The sequence below is a fragment of the Patella vulgata genome, chromosome 2 (assembly GCF_932274485.2).
Source record: "Patella vulgata chromosome 2, xgPatVulg1.2, whole genome shotgun sequence".
Lineage (NCBI taxonomy): Eukaryota > Metazoa > Mollusca > Gastropoda > Patellidae > Patella > Patella vulgata.
Genome location: NC_065880.2, coordinates 36,673,600 through 36,701,209, shown reverse-complemented (window position 1 = coordinate 36,701,209; position 27,610 = coordinate 36,673,600). Strand labels below are relative to the sequence as shown.

At 35.9% G+C, this 27,610-nt stretch overlaps 2 protein-coding genes across 3 annotated transcripts; both read right to left on the bottom strand.

Annotated features, from left to right (window-relative positions):
* Window positions 1-19: 19 nt before the first annotated feature.
* LOC126811566 (uncharacterized) lies at window positions 20-12,773 on the bottom strand. Of its 2 annotated transcripts, none has more exons than XM_050537256.2 (6): window positions 12,486-12,766; window positions 7,590-7,995; window positions 6,665-6,772; window positions 4,403-4,540; window positions 4,136-4,183; window positions 20-1,122 (listed from the first exon to the last, which is right to left on the bottom strand). In XM_050537256.2, the coding sequence occupies exons 2-6, from the start codon at window positions 7,603-7,605 to the stop codon at window positions 1,013-1,015; spliced, it is 420 nt and encodes a 139-aa protein (XP_050393213.1). In that variant the 5' UTR covers window positions 7,606-7,995; window positions 12,486-12,766; the 3' UTR covers window positions 20-1,012. The 2 variants fall into 2 exon arrangements, with proteins under 2 accessions (XP_050393213.1, XP_050393215.1); XM_050537258.2 differs by lacking the exon at window positions 20-1,122 and adding an exon at window positions 1,135-1,759 and having other exon boundaries at window positions 12,486-12,773.
* Window positions 12,774-17,303: 4,530 nt separating this feature from the next.
* On the bottom strand, window positions 17,304-26,696 carry LOC126809553 (uncharacterized). The gene is made up of 3 exons (XM_056099107.1): window positions 26,078-26,696; window positions 19,212-20,329; window positions 17,304-17,319 (listed from the first exon to the last, which is right to left on the bottom strand). Exons 1-3 carry the CDS (start codon window positions 26,114-26,116, stop codon window positions 17,304-17,306), a joined length of 1,173 nt encoding a protein of 390 aa, XP_055955082.1. The 5' UTR covers window positions 26,117-26,696.
* Between the last annotated feature and the right edge of the window lie 914 nt (window positions 26,697-27,610).

Below are 27,610 nucleotides of genomic sequence, written 5' to 3'. Positions count from 1 at the left end.
ATAAATAATGCAAACAAAATTTTTGATTTTTCAAACTTTTTTATTGTCTACATCACACATAATATGTAAAATAAAAACCAAAAGATGAGTCAGATTACCTCCCTGTCAATATATTGCACATCACATTACCAAGGCCCTACACAGCTAGCTAGCTCTACGATAAACTACAATACCTTTACAAATATTTCTCATAGCACTAATGTTATGTGTATTCATGTATCTACTACATGTATAACAGCACTTAATTGGGGGGTTTTTATGGTTAAAATGGGGAATATTAAAGGGCTAACATGACAAAGTCCGAGAAACATTTTCATTTTTAAATATTTTAGGGTTATTTGACCCCCAAAATGTAGATTGGCTGGCAAGCTAATGTTGTCACCGTAAGCGCATGGACATAGAAATTGTCTCAAACTCAAAAGCAGATAACCCAGCCAAAATATTGGATATTCGAAAGGATTTAAACCAATGCAGATTTCTTTTAAATGTTTATGGGTAGCCCAACGACATATCTTAGTCTTTACTGGGATGTTACTGTGGTACAAATATTATGGTATACATCCAGTGTCAGATTTAGATAACGAGAAGCCTTAATTTTTTCCACTTATAAGGTCCATCCCAGTCCCCGTACCCTCAACACTAAGAAGATGAAAGTGTGTTTTAAACAAGCCTTTACGTAAATCCGGCACTGTATACATCATAGTTTTAAAATCAGTAAAACGAAAGTAATGTGATAACAGAGCACATACGTCAACCGTGTCCACTAATGTACAGTTCAAGTGGGAAGTCTTCAATGTAACGTAATTTATTGTATAGTTATAGATCTCAGTATGTTAAATTCAATAATCTAAGTTATCAAGAACGCAACTTCAAATATAAAGTAATATTTAAACCAGTAGAAAGCAATCACACGGAGTGTTCCCCTCTGACTTCCTATAGCAGTTTCCAATCTCCATAATAATTATGAAATTAATATACATGTAATATAAATCTTGAAATTTTCATCAGATCATTAAAAGTCGAACTCATCTTCACATGTTAATGAATGTCTCTTGGTGTTGGAGTTCCGGCGTTGAGTTGAAAAAGAATTGCTAAGTTCTGGTGGCAAGCGATATGAACTACCTAAAGGTGAAAACAAACTAAGCAATATTCAAATAAAACTGCACATAAATATATTTGACTGAGAAATTCAATCTTCACGAACCTTCCCAATAAGTGTCACAATATTCCGCGAAGTTAACCCTCCCCCATGTTCCTGAAGCAACGACTGCGGGTTTTACAACATCTGGCCGTTGCTTGTTTATTTCACAATTCCCGAACTTATAGCTATGTTATCTACAGACACATGAGCAGTAGCGTCCAATCAGAGGTTGTGACATCGCGACCTCCACGGAAACCTTGACATTGACTGAACCTTGAACGTTGCAACTCGATTATCACAGGTAGACATTTTAGCTTGAAAGCTCGAGACTTGGTATTCGCGACGATCGAGGAATCTGATAGACTCACAAGCTGGGCTTGTACCCAATCGAAATTAGTGCCGGAATATGCAGGGTATTACGTGAAAGCCTTGATAAGATGTACGTAGTTAAAGCGAGATCAAGCCGTCTATTGAAGATGACCCTCCTAGAACTTTAAAAGTTAAACAACAAACCTAGAGATGCCTCGAAAAATACTGAATCGCACATGGGCACTTGTGTATTTCACCGTGAAAAATCCTACCGAGAATAAGGGCGTGACATCATGTTAATAATAAGCTCTATAAAATAAAAATGTAACCAGTGGTTATGCGAGTAAGGCGCTGGTTTATCCACCACTAGTCTGGCCATTTTAGTTGATTTTTAGGATCTAGAATCAAAGAAGATGGTTTTGGGGATCTAGAATCAAAGAAGATGGTTTTCGAAAATATTCACGGTTTAAAGGCGGAAGGATAACCGATTTAAGAGTTTGATTACAGTGATCTATTATAGGCGGATAATTATGGAAGTATAACAATACCAATGCCACGGTGTTAAAATACAGAGTACACTTTTCAATAATACAAAATACAGTAGAATAGTTATTTTGCACATTACACTTCTGCATTCTGCATTTTGCATAATAGACAAACGCATGATAGAACCTTGCATAGTAGAACATATACCTTTATGGGATCTACGACGAACGTCATTTGCATACGGAAAAAAGTCCGGAATATGACGGAAATTAATGATTTACACGATAAAGCCATTAGGTCACCTGGATACGAAATGAAGTTAGCACACATATTCCTAGCGCCAATAAAAACCTAGATATAATAATCACGAAAATAATTGTTACCTTTATATTAGAAAACGACATATTAATGCAAAGTATATATATAAAAGACCCCCCCCCCCTCCCTCCCTCATGAAAAAAAAAATACTATTACCGTAAACATACTAAAATATCGCACACTAGGCTAACTGAGCACGCAGAAAAGGGGTACGTCCACGCTGCATCAAAACGCACCGAAACCAGCTATGGTGGCAAAATGTTTTTTTGTTTCATGAAATCAAGGGACGAATAAACTACTAGAATACAAATTTTCAGAAGCTTCCTAAGCTGACTTTTAGAGAAATATTACCGGAAACATACTAAAAATATGGCGGAATCGTGTTAGGGTAGACTCACTGCGCACGCAATAACTTCTAAACTAGCTTTGGTGGCTCCAAGATCTTTAGTTCAGCAAATTTTCTTTGGGGGGGGGGGGGGTCTATTACATATTATTATATACTTTGCATTAATATGTCTTAATATAAAGGTAACAATTATTTTCGTGATAATTATATCTAGGTTTTTATTGGCGCTAGGAATATGTGTGCTAACTTCATTTCGAATCCGGGTGAGAGATTCCACTCGGTTACTATAAGATTCTTTAACCTTACCCCAAAAAAGGGTTTTAGAGACCTGTTAATTAAATAAGATATTCAATTTAATTTTTAACAAGAAATGAATTCACTTGAAATATCTGGGGGGTTTTACCGATGAAAACAAATAAGAATAGTCTCATTAAACCAGACTATTCAATCTGTAATATCTCTGTCAAAGATGACTGCCTTAACACGTGCCGTCACAGCACGCGGGGTCAATCATTGGCTGAATGGCGCGTGCATTGTTTACATAAGACGTTACTGCTTCGGGCGGAATGCTGCCTTTTAGTCATTTTAATACCCATTTACACTAAATAGGAAATAATTTTTACCTACAAATACGTCAAACGCCTTTATTTATTTTCCCAATACATAAAAAAAATGTTTTAGAATTTAATTTGTCGCAAGAAAAAAGTCAATATTTCTGCCACATTAAGTCGCATCGATGTCATCCTTATCAGTGATTGTAGCGGCCTAGCGAAAATTCACTGCTGATCAGTGTGCAGACTATTATCTTTCAGAATCCTCTAATCGTCGAACTGATTACATTATAGAGCCTGGACGTTGAAGACTAACAAAATCGAGTACTGCCCCTTTCATGACCTCGGCCTTATGGCTTTATCGCGTAAATCATTAATTTCCGTCATAGTCCGGATTTTTTTCCGTATGCAAATGACGTACGTCGTAGATCCCATATAAGGTATATGTTCTACTATGCAAGGTTCTATTATGCATTTGTCTATTATGCAAAATACAGAATGCAGAAGTGTAATGTGCAAAATAACTATTCTACTGTATTTTGTATTATTGAAAAGTGTATTCTGTATTTTAACACCGTGACATTGGTATTGTTGAGCAATGGAAATTGTAAATTGTAAAACTAAAATACGTATTTTGAACTACTGACATTTGCAGTTTGCACCGTGAACAATGAAATAATATTGGCAACGTTATCCTTCCATAGATAATTACATATTTATAGTATGCTACTTCAGGTTTGTGTGATTTCAAAATATCAGTGGTCAACCTCATACAAACTTTCAAAAGTGAAAAGCGTTCAGTTCAACGAATATTTGGGTTCAAGTTGGAAGCGGGCAAAGAATGAGAATAACATGTGGGCTTTAATACGGGCTTTAATGGTGATCTGCATCCAGGTAGAGACGTTCTTAATTTCGCTAGGATTCTTGGTTGCTACCCACTAACAACCCTCTTTTAAAAAGCTATTTGTAAAAGAAGAAACTTACCATCGGTAAAACTGCTTGGTGTTTTATTTTGATTGGGTTTATCTTTTTCTGTTTATATAAAAATCAAGAAAAAGACATCTATTGTTTACTATTGTCTGTCATAGGTAATATAATTAGAAAGATGGAATTCTTTTATAAACAACAATTATTTATGTGTGGCAATTACTATCACTTTTCGCATTGTGTGTTGTCATAGATCTGTAATCTTTTTTAACTGACAGATTTATTTCCGTTTTTATTAGTTCTGAGCCTTATTATATTACATACCCTTTAAACTGTTGTATCTTGAGTAGAATTTGGTATCGGCATTAAGTGAAAATTTATCAGTATTTGGTGCGGATGTATTATTGGCTATACCAACATTTTTCTTTATACTCCACACATCTTCCAAGTCTACAGCTTCACCTATAGCAAAAACAACACATATGTCCAGTTTTAAACCAAACAAATAATATGGAACACAATTACTTTTTCAATTAAAGCGACGTTTCGTTGATTGTTCTCTTCACGTTATCAAGCAAAGGTTTATAATATGCAAATTATTAACCACTTAAACCTATTGAATCAAGTCACCGATTAATTGCTACATGCCATACAAACAATATATTCAGTTTTATTAACCTAAAATTAGAATTGACATCTTTACTGGCCGGTAGAAATGATTTGGATATTCCGTTACTCAAAAAAAGATTGTATGCCACATTTAAAACAGATTTGTTTATTCATAGTCGATATATGGGAGTCCCGGTGGCTCAGTGAGTAAGCAGCTAGCTCGCTAACCAGACGGATAGGACGAAAATCTGAATTTCCGTGTACACAATCTTGGATATAAGAAATCCCTTCTACTAAAAAATAGTAAAAATATTAGAACCTTGTGTTCCCATATCGAATAGACATACTGTTAGAGGGAACAAACATCCCACCGCAACTAAGCAATCAGGGAAACAAATGAAATTTAAAAAAGCAGAAATTCCTCGTTACTTCTAAACTTTGATATAATGTCTCTTAATTCTCTTTCCCTCATTACTATGGAAACATCAAGTTCTAATTATACAACGTAGAATTTATTTGTTATCATTGATGAATGATTCTTTATTTGATTTACTCCTACAAGGACAACTTTTGACTTTTGAAATAATCAACATTTTATGTATCGTCTGCCAATAGTATAGAACTATTTGAAAATAAACTTATCGATTGAAAATAAAGAATCCATTGAAACAATTAGATGACCGTGAACTAACTGAACTGTTTTGATATTAGGTTCCATGGTGATGTAGACAGTAGTCAATGCGATAGATCGATTGGATAAACTAATAACATCAGTTTAATAAGTTCATTAATGTAGTAAATCACAACGATAGAGCGTGATGAACAAAACAAGGTAGAAATTAGTCCAACATATAAGATATAATAAATAAATTCATATTAATATGACACAAGTATAAACAAAATGTTAATTATAGAATGCGACATTCCGAACTAAATGAGTCGTATTATGCCTAGTGAAAGATACTGTCTTGTCACTATTTACAGCCAAATGGTTTAGACTTTAATTTTGGGATCTGAACTACTTTATATAAACCAAGACCTATTTTAGGATCTGAAGTTACTTTATATGAGCCAAAATTTATAATTATTTGATATACCTGGTACATAGTAGATCTAAATTATTATAATTTAAATATGTAGGGTATCCCTAAGTAATTACAATTTAAATACGTATGTGGGTATTCCTCGGTAATTACAATTTAAATATGTAGAGTATCTCTCGGTAATTACAATCTAAACATATAAGACATGCCTCAGTAATAACAATATAAATATGAAGGTTATGCTTCAGTAATTACAAATTAAATATGTATGGTATCCCTCGGTAATTACAATTTATTTATGTGGGGTATCCCTCAGTAATTACAATTTAAATATGCAGGGTATCTCTCGGTAATTACAATCTAAATAGGTATGGTATCCCTCTGTAATTACAATCCAAATATGCTGGGATATCCCTCAGTAATTACAATCCACATATGTAAGTTATCCCTCAATTACAATTTAAATATGTAGGTTATCGCTCGGTAATTACGATTTAAATAGGTAGGTTATCCCTCGTTAATTACGATTTAAATAGGTATGGTATCAATTAAAATCTAAATATATGGAGTATCCCTGGTAATTACAATTTACTTATGTGGGGTATCCCTAATTAATTACAATTTAAATATGCAGGATATCTCTCGGTAATTACAATTCAAATATATAGGATATCTCTCGATAATTATAATCCAAATATTCATTTATAATGGACAAGTATACAGTAAAGACTCAAACATGCGAATTTAACCGCTTTAACGCATATAATAATTATTATGAGATGTAGTTAGATTCATTGTGGGGCCAGTTTATCATACTGAGTATTTGGATTCACCTGGTTTCCTTCTTTTGATTAGTACGAGCGGGCATTCTAAGGTTCTTTGTATAAGAGATCTGCACACGTTTCTTGATTTACTGTAAGAATATTACCATTACCTTTACTTTCTCGTTTTTCTCTATTATGTGTATAGTTCCAATCTTGATTGACGTCTTGATCTCTAGATTTAGACCCAGGTCCAGTATAAAGGAATTTCTTTGCTGCACCTATAGAAGAATACATTTGATTAAACATAAATTTTTAAAACATTTATTCATTTCAGTATCGTAAAAATACATATGAATCAGTCCTTCATACAGTGTGATTGAATGATATACATGCATATGAATTGTGGTGGGGTTAATCTTTTATTTTATACAATAGTTTTATTACTATTAATACTATGTAAATAGACTTGTCTTTTTATTGTCAACTACTTTATTAATGTAGTATACAGCCCGCGACACGCTATATGTTTACAACTTCTAAAATAATCCATGGGTTATAGATCAAATTTATTACCTACCAGTTAATATCAATCATGGGGTCAAGCTCCTGTGATTAGGTTAAAATACCTTTATACACTTTAATATAACTGGCTCAAATTCCACGTAATTGTCTATGGAAGAGTCTTGCTGGCGTATGCGGGGTAATCGATATTAAAGCGCAAAATTCTGAACTTAATTATGACCAGGTTAAAGAGGGATCTGGGTAGCACTGACTCCTCAACAAAATAATTTTTGGAGAGTTAAATATCACCAAAACAATATGATTTAAGTTTTTTTAGGTCGGTATTGCGCGTGTCTGGTAACAACAAACTTTTTGAAAGCCCAAAGAGCCACCCACCTAAACGATATACATTTTAAATCATTCAGAGGAGTGGGTGTGTCTGGTCTGGTCAATGTTTGGCAGTCTCTCTCCAAGTAACTGTCAAGAATCTGATTTTTGGTACTGCCCATAATATCATAATAAGTTTTCCTTTACAAGGTACTGTACCCAGCATGACTAAATTCAAACAATATTTCCTATACCACAAAAACTTACCGTCTGGTGTTGTCATGGTGATGGTGTTATAATCTGTTCTGTATTTGTGTTTTCCAATCTTTTGATCATGTATACAGGTGAATAACAATAGTTGCAGGAAGAAGTACAATCAATATTTGAGTTGTCTGTGTGCAATTGGGAATTGCCTGATCACCATATATCCTTCTATTCTATAACATATTAGGTATGAAATGGTGGTCTCCATTTTTAGATAAGCCCCATGTCCTTAATGAACCCTGCTTATATGGCATACAAATAGAGTGAACGCATATATATATAAGTATAGTGTTATGGCTAATCTAGCTTACTGATTAGAGGATTATACACCGACTTTACAATACACAATTACACATATGATTAGTTGATGGGTCCGAATGAATTTCATTTGTGCATTTCTTCTTTTGATCTGTAAGAAATTCAAATATCATAACAATGCAGAAAACAAGCCACATATACTAAACCTTAAAGGGGATGGGGGTACTCACAATCCGCAGGGTATCAGTTGATATATTATTGTACAGTAATGTCAAACCAAATATCAAAATGTAATGATATAACCTGTTTACCTAGTCGGAAATTTATAGCCGTTTGGAAAAATCGCCAAAATTGCCCTACGGGGTTACGTAACTCTGTCACGTAAAATGTGTGACCTGTTAAGCTCAACTACTCCTCATTGGGACAAGCTTATATACTAAGCAGCAAAAGAAACGTCAGGTTGGTATATTACTCTGAAAAGACGCATTGCATAAAACTTGTCAAATGTTTTTATTGTATATTTGTGACCACATCTCCAACTTTACCTGAGCAATAAGGCTCCTTCCCAAACACATAATTGAACCCAGGAAATGTTCTCAAAAACGCAACCTGACATCTGAGATGGTAATGTGTTCTCCTTGATTTTCATTTAACTCATGCTACACGTGCTGTTCACCAGGAAAAGCCCTATAAAATGCACCCCCATACCTGGTTGAATCATTCACACTACAACGTCAGCAGCATGCCACGACTCACGACAGATCAGAGGAACTATACTTGGAAGACTCGACGGTGGCCACACTGCCCAAGCCGTTGCCAATCACTTCCAGGTCAATGTTAGGACCATCTACAGGCTTCAGCAACGCTTTCGGGCCACCAACACCACAGATGATCGCCCCCGCACTGGTAGACCAAGGGTTACCACAAGGCGAAAAGATCATCATGTTGTGCGACAGCACGTGCAGAATCCCTTCACACGGGCATCTGAGACAGCACGTCAGACAGTAGGAACACACGGAAGACCCATCAGTACCGATACAGTGCGCCGACGTCTCACCAGAGAGAACATCCATTGTCGTAGACCTTGCCGTGGACCGATCCTCACCACCCGCCATCGACGTGAACGTCTACAGTTTGCCCAAAAACACCCGAACTGGCGACACAGGCAATGGAGAACGGTTCTGTTCACAGATGAGAATCGGTATTGCGTATCAACTGCAGATGTCAGGACCAGAATATGGCGTCGACGTGGCCAGCGTTATTTTGACCAATGTGTCATAGAACGAGACTCATGGGGAGGTCCAATCATAATGGTTTGGGATGGAATCGGCCTGAACCAGAGAGTGGGTCCTGTGGTGTTCCAAAATCTTGGTCCAGGGAGAGGAGGCGACATTACAGCAGTGCGCTACATCGATCAAACTCTCAGACCCCACGTCATACCGTGCCACATTTCGCACGTCATCGAAACAACGGTTTCTAGCATGACAACGCCCGTGACCACAGCCAGAGTTACTCGGGACTTTCTACAGCAGAACGGTGTCAACGTTATGATTGGCCAGCCCTTAGTCCGGGCTTAAACCCGATTGAACATCTTCGGGATGAAATTCAGAGGAGACTTAAAATAACGTCGTACCGAGACCAAACACAGCCGATGGATTGCGCCAGGCTTTTCTGAGAGTGTGGTTCCAGGTGCCAATGGCGTTCATCAATCGTCTGGTCCACTCCATGTACAGCCGCCGCGCTGCTGTTATTAACACTCGTGGTGGACACACCAAATACTGATGTATAGACTGTGTACAGACTCTACATCGTCTCGTAATGTCTTGGAATTGTGCTGAATTAATCATTAATGTGTCAAAATACTGTTCACAAAAAATTGCTTTGATCCATTTAGTAAGTCGTTTTCTAGAATGATTTGATTAAAGTGCCTCTCTGATTTTGAAATTGTTCTGACTTTTTTTTATGCTGTTTAGTATATATAGATGTTTAATATTGCGAATCCTTATTTGTGCCATTTACGCCCATAAAAAAAATAAATAACCCCTATGATCGCCTTATTAAATAAAATCCAAGAACCCATCTATATAAAGTAATGTGTGTTTGACGAGGGTTCGTAATCTCCTTGAAAACCATTAAAATCGTTATACATGCAGGCTATGTCGCGGATTAACAAGTGATTGTCAGCTATTTAGAGCCTGTGTGAAAAATTCATGAAACAATGAGGATTGGTCAAAGAACTCAACACAATCGAGGTTATTGGTTATTTTGGGACTAACATATAGTGCATTTATATTTCAAGAATTTGTTTGCGTATAAAGATTTTAGCAGTGGTAGGAAATCATAGAACCAATAGAAATCCCACAAGGTTCAGGAGGCAATCTACCCTGCCCTTTAAAACACTACGAAAGGCTACTTCCTTTTATATTTAAACTGTGTTTAAAGAAATGAAATGAAATGAAATTGGGTTTAACGTCCTACTGTTCTGCTCCTAAACTGGGCTAATGAAGACGGGCATACGCCATACAGTCTGCTGTGAGGAAAATTTTGCCCGGGCAGCGGCGTTACGGCCTACTCTTATATCGAATTCCAACTGCCAAGGGATCTTTTACGTGCACGCCAATATGTACACGGGACCTCGGTTTTCCGTCCCATCCGAACGACTAGACAGCTGTCCTTGTCAGGCCCTCCGTCCTGCATCACTGACAAGTGGAAACCACGCCGGAAAATCTGGATGAACTTTCTCAGCCAATGCAGGGATCGAACACCCGACCTCCAGGCTAGCGAGCCAGCGTCTTACCCACTTAGCCACACGATCTCCCTGCGTTGAAAGAGAAGCGGTAAGTAAGTATGCTCATCACATATGTTATAATTTCTTATATTTTTGAATTCCAAACCTACTCAAGAATCAAATAACGTCTTTAAATACGGCGATATTTTGCATAGTAATATAAACAAATTTGCGACGAATAAAGAATTTTACATACGTTATAACGAAGTATATTTGATATGCGTCTATACAAAGTTTTGGTTTTGTAAGAAAATTAAATTGTAGTAAATTCCTAAAGTGATTCATTTACGTCATTGCCACAAACAAGCTCAGACTGGAAAGCTTCTGTAGAAAGTTTCGTTATATTCTTCCTATGTGATGTATGTATTTTGCTTTACGTCCATGCGACAAGGAACCAAAGATACCTAGTCAAAACTAGGCATAAATTGGCAATCACAAGTCAAATCTACAGACGGGTAAATGTGTCCATACAGTCAGATTAATCACATAAGAAAATTTACACATTTTCAAAATATCCCCATGTAAACAAGGAGTATGTGGTAAGCCACTGAAATGTGATCAGTTTTTATTTGCACTAATTATTTGTTTGTTAGGCTGATCAAATAGTGTCTTATACCCTTTACTGCACTAGCTTAAATGTCGTTATATACTATTTTATATTTGTCTGGCCTATCAACCTGGGCCCTTATTCATGAAAACTTAAACTAAGATACAATCGAAATTTTAAGAAATACTGCAATTCGATTGGCTGACCAGTAAAATCAATTTGCATATATCCAATGAAGTTGCAGTATTTCTTAAAATTTCGGTTGTAACTTAGTTTAAGTTTTCGTGAATAAGGGCCCAGATCCTGGGGAGAAATTTTGACCTAGAAGACACACGCTCAAAAATAGAAAGAGAATACAAACATATTATCGAGGGCAGCATTACAGTCAAGGAACAATCATCAAAATTTGTTCGTTAAAAACTATGACAGAAAAATAATGTCCCGAAGACAATATCCAAATCCTCCCACACACGACAAATCTATCTATAGGCCTACATAACATAATTATTTGCATCTTTGTAATGATGGTGCTGGATTCGACTTAATTTGAGTTTATGTCTACTTACATCGATGAAAATAGATTATGCAACTAATATTTTTGTAATAATATTCTTTATTACAGTATCAATAATAATTCAAGTCCCAGTATTTTTCGATGATTTAAATAACTTGATTTTTAAGTGGTCGTCTGCTATGTATTAGCAGGATAAGCCGGATTTGACGATCTTTATTGATCTTACCATAGAACTGTCAACAAACTACAGTAGTTGCCTGGAACATGGAAAACTTAAAATGCCATCATTGACTAATCTATATATAAACCTATTATCTTATCCATCTGTTCAACTGTTCTTTAATTAATGTCTTACATTCCCCACTGTTGATTAGTTACTTACATGTAGACATGGTAATTACTTCCTAGCGTCGCTAACAACATATAATATTTATCATCATATGTAAACAAATGAATCAATGCCCGCCGATAAGACGACATTTTAATATATATTTTTGTCCGCTATAGTCCAGGCTTTATTTGTTTTGTGCACTAGACTTGTATTGTGCACTAATGCGTAGCCTTGTGTTCATTATGGCAGCCTTATGTTTATTATGGTGTTATTCTTTAGTTTCAGGCCTTCCTCAGCTTACATGACAGTGTTCGGGAATTCGAACAAAGCAAACTAGATAAGATCGGCATGGCGACAATTAACCATAAAAATGCAAGTGCATGTTATTTTATGTTTCCATATCAGCCAGATTAAATATTAACAATGTTTTACAGCTCCAGGTATAGATAAATTATACTTACCCTGTTTAAACCATATCAACCATAATGTGGCATCCTAAGTTCAAATTGTCTTTCTCTGTCTGAATTCCTATATAAAAGTCCAACGATTGAACTACTGATAGATAGTAATCTATTGAACACAATAGTAGCGTTATGGAAGGGTAATTAACCTCCAGATACGCCTTCCTGTAGCTTACTGTCACAGAAATCTACAACTCATCGACCCCCATCGCATTTGCATAAACGTCCTTAAGTCAATTATTTATATATAACGGGCAAGGACATGTTTTTATTATCATGCAATAAGATAAAGACAAGCAATATATTTATAGCATTAATTGACAGGTGACCACTGGTAAACATTGAAAAAATCGATAGGTTTTCCTAGCTGTTACTTTCAACTCCACGGGAGCTTCAAGAAATGATTGATCGAAAATTTTCAACTCCATTGTCCTTTTATTTGTATCCATTTACAATACTTATTATTTGACGAGTAATAAATTACTGGAGTTTATTTATCGATTAATTACCATATTACAGTGAACAGATCAGTGAATTATATTATGTTTTGTCGATATTTTTTAATAAAATATACTGTTAAAGTGATCAAGATAACGACCCCCCCCCCCCCCACACACACACACAAACCCAAGAAAAACAACATAAAAAACGCGTATTAATTTAGAGACTAGTGGACGATGTAATGGCGAAAGGGGGTACAAAATACACACCATGGTCTTTAAGAAATGAAAATAATGTTTTCATACCCTTAATCAATTAGATACGACCCCCGATTCGAAAGTTTTAGTTCTTCTCTCCATAATGGATCCCAATATAAGCTACCCGCAAATGGATTTTTTTGTTTTTGTTAAATACTTCAGTTTTTATTTTTGCTGTTAGTTATTTGGAAGTGTCTGGTAAACAAAAAAAACCAAAAAAAAAACCCACACAAAGTACACATCTCATGACTCTTCCCTCCCTCCAATAATTTGCAATCATCTTAGGGAGACGGTCCCCGCCCCCTCTGTTTTGGCGTACTATATATAATAATGTACGCCAAAACGACTGAAAACCAGTTTAGTTTTATTCCGGTAGACCTATATCTGGGATCTATGAATTAATGGAATATACCGAAGTTTGCAAGTCAAGGATGTAGTAAAAGAGTATTGGCATTTCTCCCTCGAAACCGTATTTAATTCATCCCAATTGCCGCCTTTATGTTAACAGAATAACGACCATTTTGCAATTTTCAGACACAGAGCAGAATTCTAATTATTACACCATAAATTTATGCATTGATTGAGTGGTTTATCATCGATTCAACGTGTTGCTTCCTGACTACAAGAGGTAATAATAATTGAATGTCGTGTAGTTGGACTAAAATCAATGCAACTTATACTGTGTCTTACAATATATCCCGTTCTGGTATACCTATAATATTTTCTTCCGTAAGCTGGAGATAATGCCGAAGAACATAGAAGAACTTGGTGGCCCTGTGTCCTAAGATCAACTGGTTTCCCTCGGCTTCCATAACGGTGAAGAATGCGTGACTTAATGAGAGAACGAAACTAGCTCCATTCACCTTGAATTTAGACCATTATATTCGTCAGTGGATATGAAGATGATTTTGATTTATTTTGAAAAAAGATATATCAAATGTATTTTTCCCAAATGGTGTCGATGGGTACCCAGACCCCGTCCGACGGCCCGAGGCCCAGTACGCCCCCGTGAAAGATATCCTTTTGAAGCATCTTCCCTTTTTCTACTGGCTGGTGCTGAAAAGTATGATGTAAAATTGCATTTCATTTCATTTCTTCATTTCTTGGTGTTTTACTTTAGTCCCAAAAGCTGACCGAATAATACATAGGCTATCTACGTGTTATCAAAAGGAGATAACTCCCCTTTTTGACAAAAGCACCAGGATACAGACCATCGTGTTTTGCCATTGATTTTAAACATTCGAGCTGCGAGTACCTCTTGAGGGCATTTACCCTGATTAATTCATGGATATAAATGTGACGTAGGATTTATTTTGGCTAGCAAGTTGTCATTTAATAAAAGATGCTTTCCGATACAATCTGTGTGATTTGACGATAAACTTGGACTAAAAACATAACTAATTTATCTATCAAACGTTTGCTTGAAATCACTCTCAAAAGAATTTAATTGGACCCCCCCCCCCCCAAAAAAAAAAAACAAACCCTACCTCATGCGGTAGAAATGTATTTTCAGCAGACTTGTTTGTCATGTAACTTGATCGAGGGAGGGCCTATTTTAGATTGTATTTGTCGTTACTTGTTGTCCATTTACCATACATATAGAAGCCTAAGTAAATTCTTTGGCAACCTCTTTATCCGCCGTTCAAGCTCAGAGTCTGTTGTACATTTAAACCTCTCACTGTTCCCACAATGCCTAACCATTCGATCAAGAAATAACAAGCGCTTCCTAAGTAAAGCTGGCAGAAAATATACCACCGGGTTGCCATTTAGTGATACCCTAACATTTTGCCCTGTGCTTTGCCCCATGGGTGTTTTTCAGGGAATCCAGTATTTTTCTACTAAGAGTGGGTTCTCTACTTTCCATATATACCTAATTTGCCTACCTTTATTGGAAATATCTACCCTATAAATACTTTCGTGGGAGTGCGTCTTTAATAGGTACGAAATATTGTGACAAATCGATAGATTACTGGGCAGTTATAAATTTAAATTTAATTAAGCTCAGAAATATGTCTGTAAAATTTAAATAAAGGCACCAACAAAATATGACAAATTATTGTTTTATTATTTCTTACAAATGGATCGTATAAGTAACACAGGGGGTATAAATGGGCATTACTTCAACCACGTGTAACAGCATCATAGGACATAAAAACAATCCTAGTCATTGCCATTATAAATAATAAGATTCGATATTATATTATTACATTCCGTAAACAATGAGTATATAATTTTTGTTGTAGATTTTATTTAAAATTTCAGATATGTTAAATAATATATTCTAATTCACATTTTATAGGCTGCTGATAATATGTATTTTATATACATTTACAATATATTATTCCAAAGGAGTGATTTAACCGATATCTACCAAATAATTGATGGCAAAGTTAGTATAAGTGCGTATTAATGTTTTGCCTCCGGCATATCGACCAAAGAAATTGAATATTTTCATTTCGTTTAAAACATGGGACCAATAACGAAAATGTCAAAAAGTAAGTCCACGCCCCCTCCAGAGAGGGGGCAGCCAGTGTCGCCTTGGGGCATCTCCTACGGAGTGCCAAAATGTCAAATGCATTCTCAACAACACGGCGTGCACGGTATGTGCGGTAGTTGAGAATACTTTGGGGTCTTGTCATCCAAGTTCGCAATGAGTTCTGGAGGAGGAAGACCAAGCTCGTCATTTGCCAATGCAGAACAAAGGCTTGATCTGTTAAAGATCCCACAGTCCGACGCCGACCCACTGGCACCAACACTCATCCACAAGAACTTTTATTGGGCATCTAGAAGGCCCAAGAGTATTATCGAAAAGAATCCTTTGTAATTTTAGTACTCTGGCCCACTATTCTTGGACTTCTTAATACAGATGTGTTTTCCGTCAATGGCTCCTACACATTGGTGATAGTTCTAGCGTATGGAAAACTAAGGTGTCACAGCGAGCCATATGTGGGCAGTGTCAGGAATGATAAATAGTTCATCTCTGCATTCCTCGTATATAGCACGACACACCTCTGGTACAAACATACAAATGGTATTTGAAGCCACATGGAATGAAAACTCAAGTGACTTGTAACTGTTCACTGTAGGCAGGAATCGGGTCGTAATAGCCAGTTTCAACCCGGGCTCAAATGGGTGGTGACTTCTTAGACTTTTGGTAATGCGGGTGTCACACACATCAAGGGCTCTTCTATTATCTGTCGGTATAGTGACGGCCATATTTGTGCTTTCTGCAGTCATACATGCTAGACAATCTCCAATGTACAACGTGCAGGTTTTGTCCACTGATAGCACGCTACGCATAGAGGTAGTAAGTGGGATGTAATGATAATAAGGGCCGCAATGATGGTAAGTCAGGAGTACTTGTATAGTAGGTCTAATGCATGCCACCCGTACAAAAACCGTGCGTCTTCTACGGTGCCGAACACACGCAGGTGACGCGTAGTTCGGGTTGTGAACTAGGCTTTATGTTTGCAGCCCAGTGCCCCGGACTTCTTCGTCTCACATAGGATCCGCATTCATAAAACAACTACTAAGTGTTTTGATATTCGATATATCCTGTCTTACAAAGATTTCATTTTATATAATGAGGAGATGTTTAATTGTTATTTAAAGTACCAAAAGTGTGGTTTTCAAGTACAGCTTAATTACCATAATTGGTGTAAATATTACACAATATATGAATTTAGATCAAAATATAATGATTATATGACATTTTCGAATTGCACCAGATATCTAATCAAAAATATCAACAAATATGTAATACAACTAACTTAGCTATTCATAATAACGACCAGTCTTACATTAAAGTCGTTCTGTTGCATTTTTGTACTTTCTACATTTTCAGTTTTAACATTATTCGTAAATTTTACATAATTTTCTTTTGGGTTGAATTTAAACTTAACATCTAACTGCTTGTTAATACTTCAATAAAACGCCCATTTCTTCAGATACATATAAAAAGAGAAAAATATCAATTTTATCATTCATGCTATATTTCATCTCAGTCGGTGATTTGGGACTAGTTTTGGGTAACAAAATATCGTCTTTTATAAAACGAATATATTTTAATATTGCACATTGGGTGAATAATACGTTTTCAAGATATGGTTTTAGTGGCTATTTACATTAGAACATATCTATATAAAACATATAAATTATTAAAATATCGTTGATGAAACATACAAAATAGATCACAATGCTTGCTATACCTAATAATTCACTTCAATTAATGCACTTTGGCTGGGGGAATTTAACAAAATATATGTGGATATTGGGCACAATAATATATTATGATATAAATGTTAATTTATGTTTAAAAATACATAATTATTATTTAGATTATATTATCTTAATATATGTTTTATCACATCAAGATAATAACACATTGAAACTCGCACAAAATAACCTACATTTGAAAAAGTTATGTCACTAAAACACTTATTCGGTCGTGCAGTAGCAAAATATTCATAGAATTCCAATATATTTTAAATCGTTTCATTGGCCAAAATCGCAACGTACTCAAAGTAATCACCACATTAATTGAAGGACCACTGATGGCCGAGTAAAATAATATGTAATAACCAAATTCAATCGTTTAATAGACAAGGATAAATTTTCCATTGATATCTATACGTCAATATCATTATCATCATCGTCATCATCAAATCGAAACTGATGTGCCTGAATAGAAATGTTTCGTGGTGGGGTCGCTTCGCTTGAATTTGTAGGTATGTGGTCGATTTCATCGTCCGAGAGATGAGAGTCCTGTAGAGCCATTAGAATATCCTCGTCTGTAAATAATTCATTATCACTGTCAGTATCAGATAAATTAGGAATATCAATAACAACAGACGAAGCTCCTCCTTCGATATTAGTTGGTGGTGCCCCAGAACCGGCTGATGAAGCATCTACCGTAGTTCCCTTTATAGAAGCATCTCCGGGGTTTGGATTACCATACATAAGATCATGATTGTCAAAATCCACATTATCTACGTCCAAGGGTGCCAGATTAGTGTGTTCTGGATCAATAACATAAACGCCTTCATCGTCTGATGAATATGATGTTGTCGAAGATACAGTATTAGAAGTAATACTGACACTATCGGGGGAGAAAGATGTATCTGGTCCAACAGATTTGCGAAGCACTTGATCCATCGAACCATTTTCATTGTTGGGCGATCTTAACTCGGAGAAGTTATCTGTTGCGCGGCCATCGACATTGGATACTAAATCTTGATCTGGGTTGTGAATGGGGCCGGTCATTGTGTACGTGTCTGTTGGTTCTAATTGCTCTTCTTTCGGGTTGTTATGGAACCCCCCAGTTTCATCCGTATGTTGCACAAGGTTTGGTGTAAGTACTCGGTTGTCATTATTGTCCGTGTCGATGTCTTCCGACGTGGAACTTTCATCTGTTTCTGAACTACTTTCACTGGCATGTTTATCGGGTTCTTTGGTTTTCTGAAGATTTTCAGAAATTCCTTTTTGTTTTATATCACTATTGGAATGTGTAAAATGGTAGGACCCTGAGCTGGCAGAAGAATTGCTAGATTCAGAGGACATGGACGAAGTTCTTTCTGTGAATTTGTGTTTGAACTCTGGCGTAGATGGTAAACTTTGTCTTTCAAAGTTAGGGATTGTTGACATAATCTCAGAATGGTGACTATCTTCGTCGTCCTCTTCATTACCACTTTGTTCATTAATAACAGCACCAAATTTATCATCAATTTGACTATTTATATCACTTACAAAAACATCGTTGCTTAAAATGGAGTCGAAGTTCTCATCTTGATAAACATGAGCTGGCATATAAAGGGGGACTACTCCAGCACTGTTATAAAACTCAACCACTGATGAATGTCTGGAGGAGTTTTGCGATTGATTGCTGTCTGAACCTCCTCGTAATGACGCAACACTGTCACTGTGAGGTTTTACACTAATATGTATATCATTTATAGAACCGCTATCCGAAAATTCAGTATTGGCTAGGAGTAGGGCATCTTTATTATCCGAGTCGTCTGTGGAATCGGACATCTTTTCATTTTCCGACGTTGGCGATTTGTTTCTGATGGAATTTTGAATTTGCTCCTGCTCAATGATAATAGACGGACTAACACCGAGATCTATTTCGTCTGATATAACTATAGAAACGTCACTATCCCCTCTAATGTTCTTTGGTAAATCACTATTATTTTCTAATTGTTCTTCACTGATGTTAACAGTTGGTTCGGAGTCGCTAGAAACGGAATGGTCTGATTGTAAACTCACAACTTCTTCTGGCCTCTGACCTTGTAATTCCGTGTAAACTTGTGTTGGAGATATGGGATCTGCTGACTGGGATCTGTATTTAGACAATGAAACGCTATCATAGTCTTTTTGTCGACCCAGCGTTGGATCATCGGTAAAGGACCTTCTGTCCTTCACTTGGCCCAAGATGGTTTCTATCGGGGTATCTTTGGGGAAATTTTGATTAGAGTTTTTAAGATTATGCAGTTCCTCTTGAGAACGGTGAACATTTATTTGTTCTTTGGCACTAGTTGAATTGTTGTTTGAAATTTCAGAAGCTTTGTCGCTTTCTGTTGGAACAGATTCGAACACAGATGATTGTGAACTAGTGGCTGAGGCAAACCCAGTTTCCATCCAATCTCGGTGTTCTTCTAGGCTTTTAAATAGAAAACTTTTACGTTTTACAATGTCATAGTCATCGTCCGACGGGTTTAAATTATTTTTGTCGTGTTGGAAAGCTAGGTTATCGTGTGCGGTATGATTAGCTAAACTGACTGTAGATGTCGCTTTCGATGTGGCGCGAGAAAAATAATCGTCTGCATCATCACGAACTAAAGAAAGTGTTGAAGCACGATTGAGATAATCTGGGTTCTCAAACTTAGCGAATTCTCTTCCAAGGATCATTCTAACTGGATATTTGCGTCTGTACCATTTATAGAAAATAAAACTGGCTATTAGGCAAATAATGAAGAGAGGTACTAATACACCTACAGCTATTTTCACGCTGTCGTTATTATCTCCTTGACCAACGGCCCCAAGGGTAACTGGTCTCTCAGTTGAAGCTGAACTTATTAGTATAATTGGTGTCGTACTTGTTGCATTCGTATTGGATACTGTTAAAGTTGAAGTTGTGGTCACAGTAGTCTGAAAATATGCAAACACAAATAAAAAATAACAACCTAATATATGTATAATAATAATGACCCCATTTTTTACTTATATCGCCCACAGCCAAAGAATCTTTCGGCCACTGAAAAATGAAATTCACAATTGATTGTTAACATGACACCCACTAAATGACTTCCTCACATAAATTTCCATCATAGAACACCGTCTTTATTAGCCTTGGTGTTGCAGAAAAGTAGAAAGTCAACCTCCAAGAAAAAATAGGTAAATGGTTGTACGAGGCCTTACTGTAGAGATAACATTGGTGTGTTGGGGGAGGGGGTGGGGCATTACTCCTCCAATTTGGGCCACGAAAAAATATCTTTAACAGAGACGCCCAGTGACTGATATAATCTATCAAAATAATGCTATTTAGGGGGTATTCCACACGTAAAATTCTGTTTGCGCCCATACTCTATAAACACCCTCTCCATTCTTGGTAAACAGTATGCACCACTGAAAGATATCTCCCACTGCACTCATTAACAGATCGATTCCCATTAAAGATGTTTTATGTAAGATTTAGATCAACAGCTGGTTCGTTCTCGATATAATGGTTAAAAATAGATAATGAAAAATGAATATATTGATAATTTCATTCAAATTACTTTATTCTGAGAGGCGTTATGGTTAGCGCGTGCGCGTTGTATCATAAGGTCTGCCATTGAGTCAACTGACGTGGTTTCGATTCCCGGTTGTACGTGACAAGGAGTAGGGTTGCCTATGCAACCTCGTGGGTTTTCTCTGGGTCCTCCGGTTTCCCCCCACTGCTAAAGACCCCTACCATATAGGGGTGTCGAGTGGGCGTCACCCCCCCCCCTCCCTCTCTCTCAGTTTGTTGATTTCATAGTAATTTAACTCAGACATTCTATGTAAAAAAAATTACATTATTTCAGTTGAATAGAAAAAGTCACTTTTTTAATTAAAACATTGTCCATTTAATGTTCTATCTGAAAATTTCCTGAACTTCACAAGTGGTTGTTAACAAGACACCCACTAAATGACTTCCTCGCATAAATACACTAACTTGAACTAGAAATCGTTAACTAAACATAACAGAATAACCTTTTTTGACCTTTCACGTCTTCAAACGGAACCAATTTAATATTAAAATATTGTAATACTTAGTCTTTATAAATATATACACTAAAAACACAAACTCATTATTGAACACGTAATTACCCATAAATTATCTTAAAGGGGCATTAGGTAAGATTAGATAAAGAGTTGACAGTTCTCACAATAATAGTTACAAAATTAGATAATGAAGCCAGTATATGCCAAAAAGTTCAGTCAAATTGCTTCACTCTGAACCGAGATATTAAAGATTCAATTTTAGGTAGCCTCTATCGTCATTACTACCGTTGGTACGATAATAAAATCTTGATTATCCATTTTTACGTTAAACCATCCATCAGTAAACGTATTCAAATCCACTGAATATCGCAGACTAACGATGGTTTTGATAAGTTAAATTAATAATTTAGATAACATTTAAGACCTAAAGAAAGACCAGCAATAGGCATATTTAGCTCTTGCATAATGTATGTTTAAAGTAGAAACCCCAGATATATATCAGTAAATAAAACCAGTTAATTCTGTGTGAATCTAGTCCCTAGAAAAATAGTGCCCTGTAATACGTTTACATTACATTTCAAAGAAAAATAATATACGTCGACAAAGGCAATCAGGCTGTTTCTGACCATTTTGGAGTTTGATTTGCATATCATTATTAACAGACTTATTTTCGGATCCCAAGTGAAAAAATTATTACATCAACAAAACTGGTGAGTAAGGTACCTTATGGTGCTAACTGTGAAACTTTGGTATTAAAAAAATACAAATATTATAACCAGAAGATTTAGTTTACATATTCCATCGTCTTTAGCGATAATTTAATCGTGATTTATTAAAGTAAGTTAAGTCCCAACATCTATTAATTATTCATGGGTTGAATTTGTATCAAAACCAATAAAATATTGTGAATATTTCGATTTAATTAGGTTTACATTTTCATTATATTTCTTTTTTTGTGGTGATAATCTGTTTTCCTTGAAAATGGTACGTCACTAGACACAGTGGGCTAAACCAAAAAAAGAAAAAAGAAATAAAACTTATAAACAAACTGACTTCCGTTTAATCATTGGGAACACAAATTTAATCGTATAGATCTTGTTCGATCACTTATTAAAATAACACACCTAATCAATCGAATTCAATAAGTTATTTTGACCTACATAAAAGAAGTTTTGCTCCTTACACATGAACTGGAAATCAGATTATTAAAAAAAGATAAAGTTTCAATATTCATACTTGAGTTTTAATAAATATATAGAGTCCAACCTGAGATATTTCTGCCAGTGTTGCCGTTAATGTGGCCATATTGATAGTTAATAACCTTTATCTGACATAATCTAAATATTTATTATGGACCGATAGCCTTAAGGTGATATGTAATCAGGTCTGTCAGATCTATCAGCTTCCTAGTAGCATTAATAGATCAGTGTTTTCCTAATTAGATCGCAGGTCAACTGTAGTGTGAAGTGGTATATTATAATTACACCGAGACTTTCATGCATCTCAGATTATTATAAGAAAAGAAAATATTATCTAAAATAATAAACGTATTTACTCGGTCATTAATCTTACCCATTTTTGATGAAAACAAATTCGGAATGGTCAAGAAAAACATGGCGGTTAACATACTAAGCTCATAATTGGGTCTAGAAAGAAAGATTAATTAATTTGAACCAAAATAAAAAAACGCCGTTTCTAAATGTATCCGAGATAAGTAATATAGAAGCAATTAGAGTTTTTCCTTGTAATTCAAATCATCGTAAGAAAATAACAAAATCAACAAAATAACTTTCTCCCGTGTACTAAATGTCATTTTATATAGAAAACGCCAATGGCATTTTAGTAGTTTTATATTATTAAAGATACATTATGGGAGATTAGATAAAGAGCTGACAGTTCTCGCTATAATAGTTAAAAACTAGATACTGTAAAGGGAATATGCTGAAAATTTCAGTCAAATTGATCAAATCTGAACCGAGCTTTTAGCAATTGAATTTACGGCCTAACCTCGATCATAATTAATAAATTCGGTAGGATAAAAAAATAACATAGTCTCGATTGTCCATTTCTTGATTAAATTATGAATGGAAGTCGAACAGCAAATGGGAACCTAATCCAATAAACATCACAGGCTAGCGATGCCATCGAGAGTTGATTATGGTCTGGATAAGTTAATTAATGTCTATATTAATACTTTAGATAACATTTCAAGCCTAAAGAGAGACCTGCAATAGATAGATTTAGCTCTTGCATAATGTATGTTTAACATTAGAGAATAGTCAATAATCTATGTTAAAGTATGAAACATTTTGTATTTTGTGATATATTTTATCAAAGAGAATATATAGATGAGACATATCAGTTAACGTTGAGGATAATTTTTAAAACCATTGTTATCACGACGTCCGAGAGGCGGCTGAAAAGTTATAAGCATATCCGTACAAATGAGATGGTTTCCATTTATTTTGCTACATAGTCTCTTTCGGAGTTTACACACCTTTGCCAACGATGTTGTGAGGCCTGGATGCCGGTTAGGAAGAAATTTTCATTAGCCATCCTAAAAAAAGTCGTTCACTACTGACGTCATCATTACTAGGAAAATGACAAAGCTAGACTTTCCTTTATGGAAACAGTCTGATCCATGTTACAAATCTGGTCAAAATATTATCAGGATTTTCTTCAAAACAACGGAGATTGTCACGGGACGTCAGGAACCTGACACGTTTCTGATCCACAATCAAGAGCTTTGGCACCCATCTTGCAGATACTCTTGTCATTCCTAACTCGTTGGCGATAATGTGCTCAGTATTATGGGAGATGCCCACAACACTGGCAATATGTCGAATGGTCAATCGTCGATCACCCATAAGCATGCCATGCTCCCGGATAACGTTTTCTTGAATGGTTGATGGCCTTCCAGTACGCGGGCCATCCTCAGGGCTCTCTCTGTCACGCTTAAATTCCACAGCCCACTTCTTTACTGTGGAAAAGTAGGGGACATTATCCCCAAAAGAAAAGTGGAGACAATGTCGGCATGCATCTGTGTTGGGGTTAGTCCTTTCAGTTGCTAGTATTTGATGATTGCCATGTAGCCAGCTTTGTCCATTTCTGTTGATTTCACAAGATGGTCTGGTGCGAAGACAATAAGAACACTATAGTTGCAGTTCTTATGTTCATGATTCATTTAATGATTGTACTTGTTGCTGCTTAGAACTTTTCAGCCAGCCCTCTCGTACAGCAACAATACGTACATTTGCGTACAGATAAACACAGAGGGTTTATAAGCAAGATAAAGTCCTCGACTTCGGTTATGCTGGGGAAGAAAGACTTTTCGTTACTTTTTTCAATCTTTCTTTCCCCGGCATAACCTCAGTCTCGTGCTTTATGGTACACAGAAACTGGTGTCCGCGGATCATTACACGGATAAAGAAATCCCAGTGGAATGCCAGGCTAGCACTAAAGACAGCATAGCGTGTTTATTTCTTCCAGAATGTCTTCGGATACCCGTTGGAATTTCACTATATACCAGGGCGACATTCCTCTGTCCAAATAACACACATGATTATAAGAGTTAAAGTGTTGCCAGAAAGGTTGTTTCCCTGAACACAGAACAAATTCGCACTAAATTGTAAACATTCAGCAAGATCGTTTCGAATAATATTTGAGCGATGTGCTCTTTATTTAAACAAGGTTATAATGAGGTTTAATTGTAATCTAACGAATGTGTTTATATTGATCAATGAAGTCATTCGAGCTATTTCCATGTCTCGTCTTGGGTTATCTTGTATTAGAGACATTACGTTATTATCTTAGACATCAGGCAAATAGGCTTACGCTGAATATAGTTAATAAAATGTACTATTTCGTTTGGTCCCTATAAATTATAGAATTGCCCTGCAACCCTGTAATCTCAATAAACATAATGCATAACCAGCTAACATCTACGGTCTGCGACTTCATTTACTGTGGAAGTTTACGTTAACCAAACAAACCAGCCAACTTCCCCCCCCCCCCCTGTGACTTTAATTTGATGTCCACCAACCGACACAGTGCTACGTTTTGTCTAAATGCGTAACTCGGTGAATACTAGAATTAAAGATATTTTACCATGGAAATCCCCGTCGGAGCTTTTGTCGACATGTAATCGTTACTAAAGTTTTACATGCTATTATCATTTGTCGAGAACTCTAACCACAAGAACGTTCACAACGTTTTATAGCCAACGGCAATAATCTCTTTGTGATTTCTAGACCCTCTATTTAAAGCAGTGGCACTCTATAACGAGATCAAAACTCAAAATTACTATGAAGCACAGCCAAGTCTTTCGCCAAGAACAAAAAATCGGGATTTTCATAAATAAAAAACTATGAAATTCTATGGAGGTCATCACCTCTCATCTTTAATGCATTTATGTACGCAATAATGCAAAATCGAAATTGAAAAACATCCCCTTTTAACTGTCATGTAGTAAGTTTTAAAATTTTCAAAAATAAAACAAAAACAATAAAAAATCGTTAGAGATTATCTCCTAAACACAGAACAGTTACAATAAAGTCATGCGTGATGGCTGTTTACGGACACAATGCAGGTGTATAAAATGGCAGAAGAAGAATGTTCAAATGATAAAAATATAATAAGTCTAAATATTACCCCTATATTCAGATAGCTTTCCAAAACACTTGAATTCATTATCCGATAATTCCATGGAATTCTAATATCCAGTAATTGATGACAAAATGGAAATAATAATGGAATCCTATAGCTATTGTGTACATCCTAATCTCAGATTAGCGGTTTTATTCAGACTTCACAGCAAATCCACATAAATTTCTGTCCTAGTATGATTACAGACTTGTTTAAAGCAAGTAATCATCATTGGTAATCGTATGTTCTGTTTCCAAAATTTCAGATAATATGCAGAATAACGTGTACACAGCGCTTTACATTACATAAATTCCTTGAATGGCAATTTCTGTATTTATAAATATGCTGTTATTTTATCGCACAATCCAGAACATTATTAAACCTAATAGTCCATCGATGCAACTATAGTCTCACACAACGCCACAAATACAGCCGAACTAAGTCATCGAGACATCCGTCCTTGGAGATAAACACTAAATACCTATATTTGTTGTTACAGGTAAAACAAACCAAGAATGAAGAAACGCTGTCTATTCGTCAGTCCATATTTAAATAAGTTAAAATACTCGGTAAACCGTATTTAGAATTTTCTATTATTTCGTAGAAGACGAAGGAAAACCTGTCGACGATAGACTATCCAACATGGTGTGGGTAGTCTTATCCTGGTATCCGATGGTGGCACACGTAACACGCTTACGTTTTAAAAAAATATGCAAACATCAAGTATAGCCCAATAATAACCTGATGATATTCATAATATTTTAACAGACCTTTGAGAACATGGGTCCAAATATGCCCTATACCTTCTGAAAATAACTGATTTGTTTTTTTTTTGCCAATAATTCGCACATTTAGAATATCTAAAAATCACTTATCAAACAGTATATTTTAAAGAGACAATTATCGAAAATGACACGGTCATGCCATTGAAATGGGGAGGGGTGTGTGTGGGGTAGGGTGGAATTTCATCAGGTCAGCAGCGTTATCACTTAAATTTTAAACTATTACTTATGGGATACTTAGATTTATAGTACAGGAATAGCTTTTTTTTATTGTTTGTATTTTTAAATATTTGGTTTTAAGGACATAATTGAGAAGTTTAATATATTAGCTGACCTGGGAGCTACCTCTTAAAATACTCTAAGTAAGTACATACATCATGACATTGTGTGCGATCTGATGTTGTAAAACGATGAATCACTGTAAGTAAATACTGCCGATATGCGTTAAATGAATCTAAAGCGACGCTTTATATATACATGTATAAAAAATAAAGATTGAATAAGTAACTATGATTTTGGATTTGATCGTATAGAGTTAAATCAACACAAACTGGGTCATTTCGGGACTAACATGGTTTGATTCATTAGCTGTTGGAGGAAATCGGAAGACCCGAAGAAAACGCACGAGGTTGGACAGGCTACCCTACTCCTTGTCACAAAGAATCGGGGAAGTGAAATCACGCTATACGTTAAACCATTTGGTCACCCGAGACTCCATGTGATTATATACTTGAATTTGCCTGAAGATTTCCCTGTC

Bases quoted from the DNA above. Each gene is read 5' to 3' on its own strand.
- LOC126811566 (XM_050537256.2), bottom strand. The intron at 4,541-6,664 runs GTAATGGTAATA...TTTTTGCTATAG, and splicing joins AGAAAAACGAGAAAGTAAAG to GTGAAGCTGTAGACTTGGAA. The intron at 1,123-4,135 runs GTAAGTTTCTTC...TTTCACCTTTAG, and splicing joins ACCAAGCAGTTTTACCGATG to GTAGTTCATATCGCTTGCCA.
- LOC126809553 (XM_056099107.1), bottom strand. From the start codon at position 26,116: ATGAATTCAAGTGTTTTGGAAAGCTATCTGAATATAGGG. The intron at 20,330-26,077 runs GTAATATTTAGA...GCATATTTTCAG, and splicing joins AAAGCTATCTGAATATAGGG to ACTACTGTGACCACAACTTC.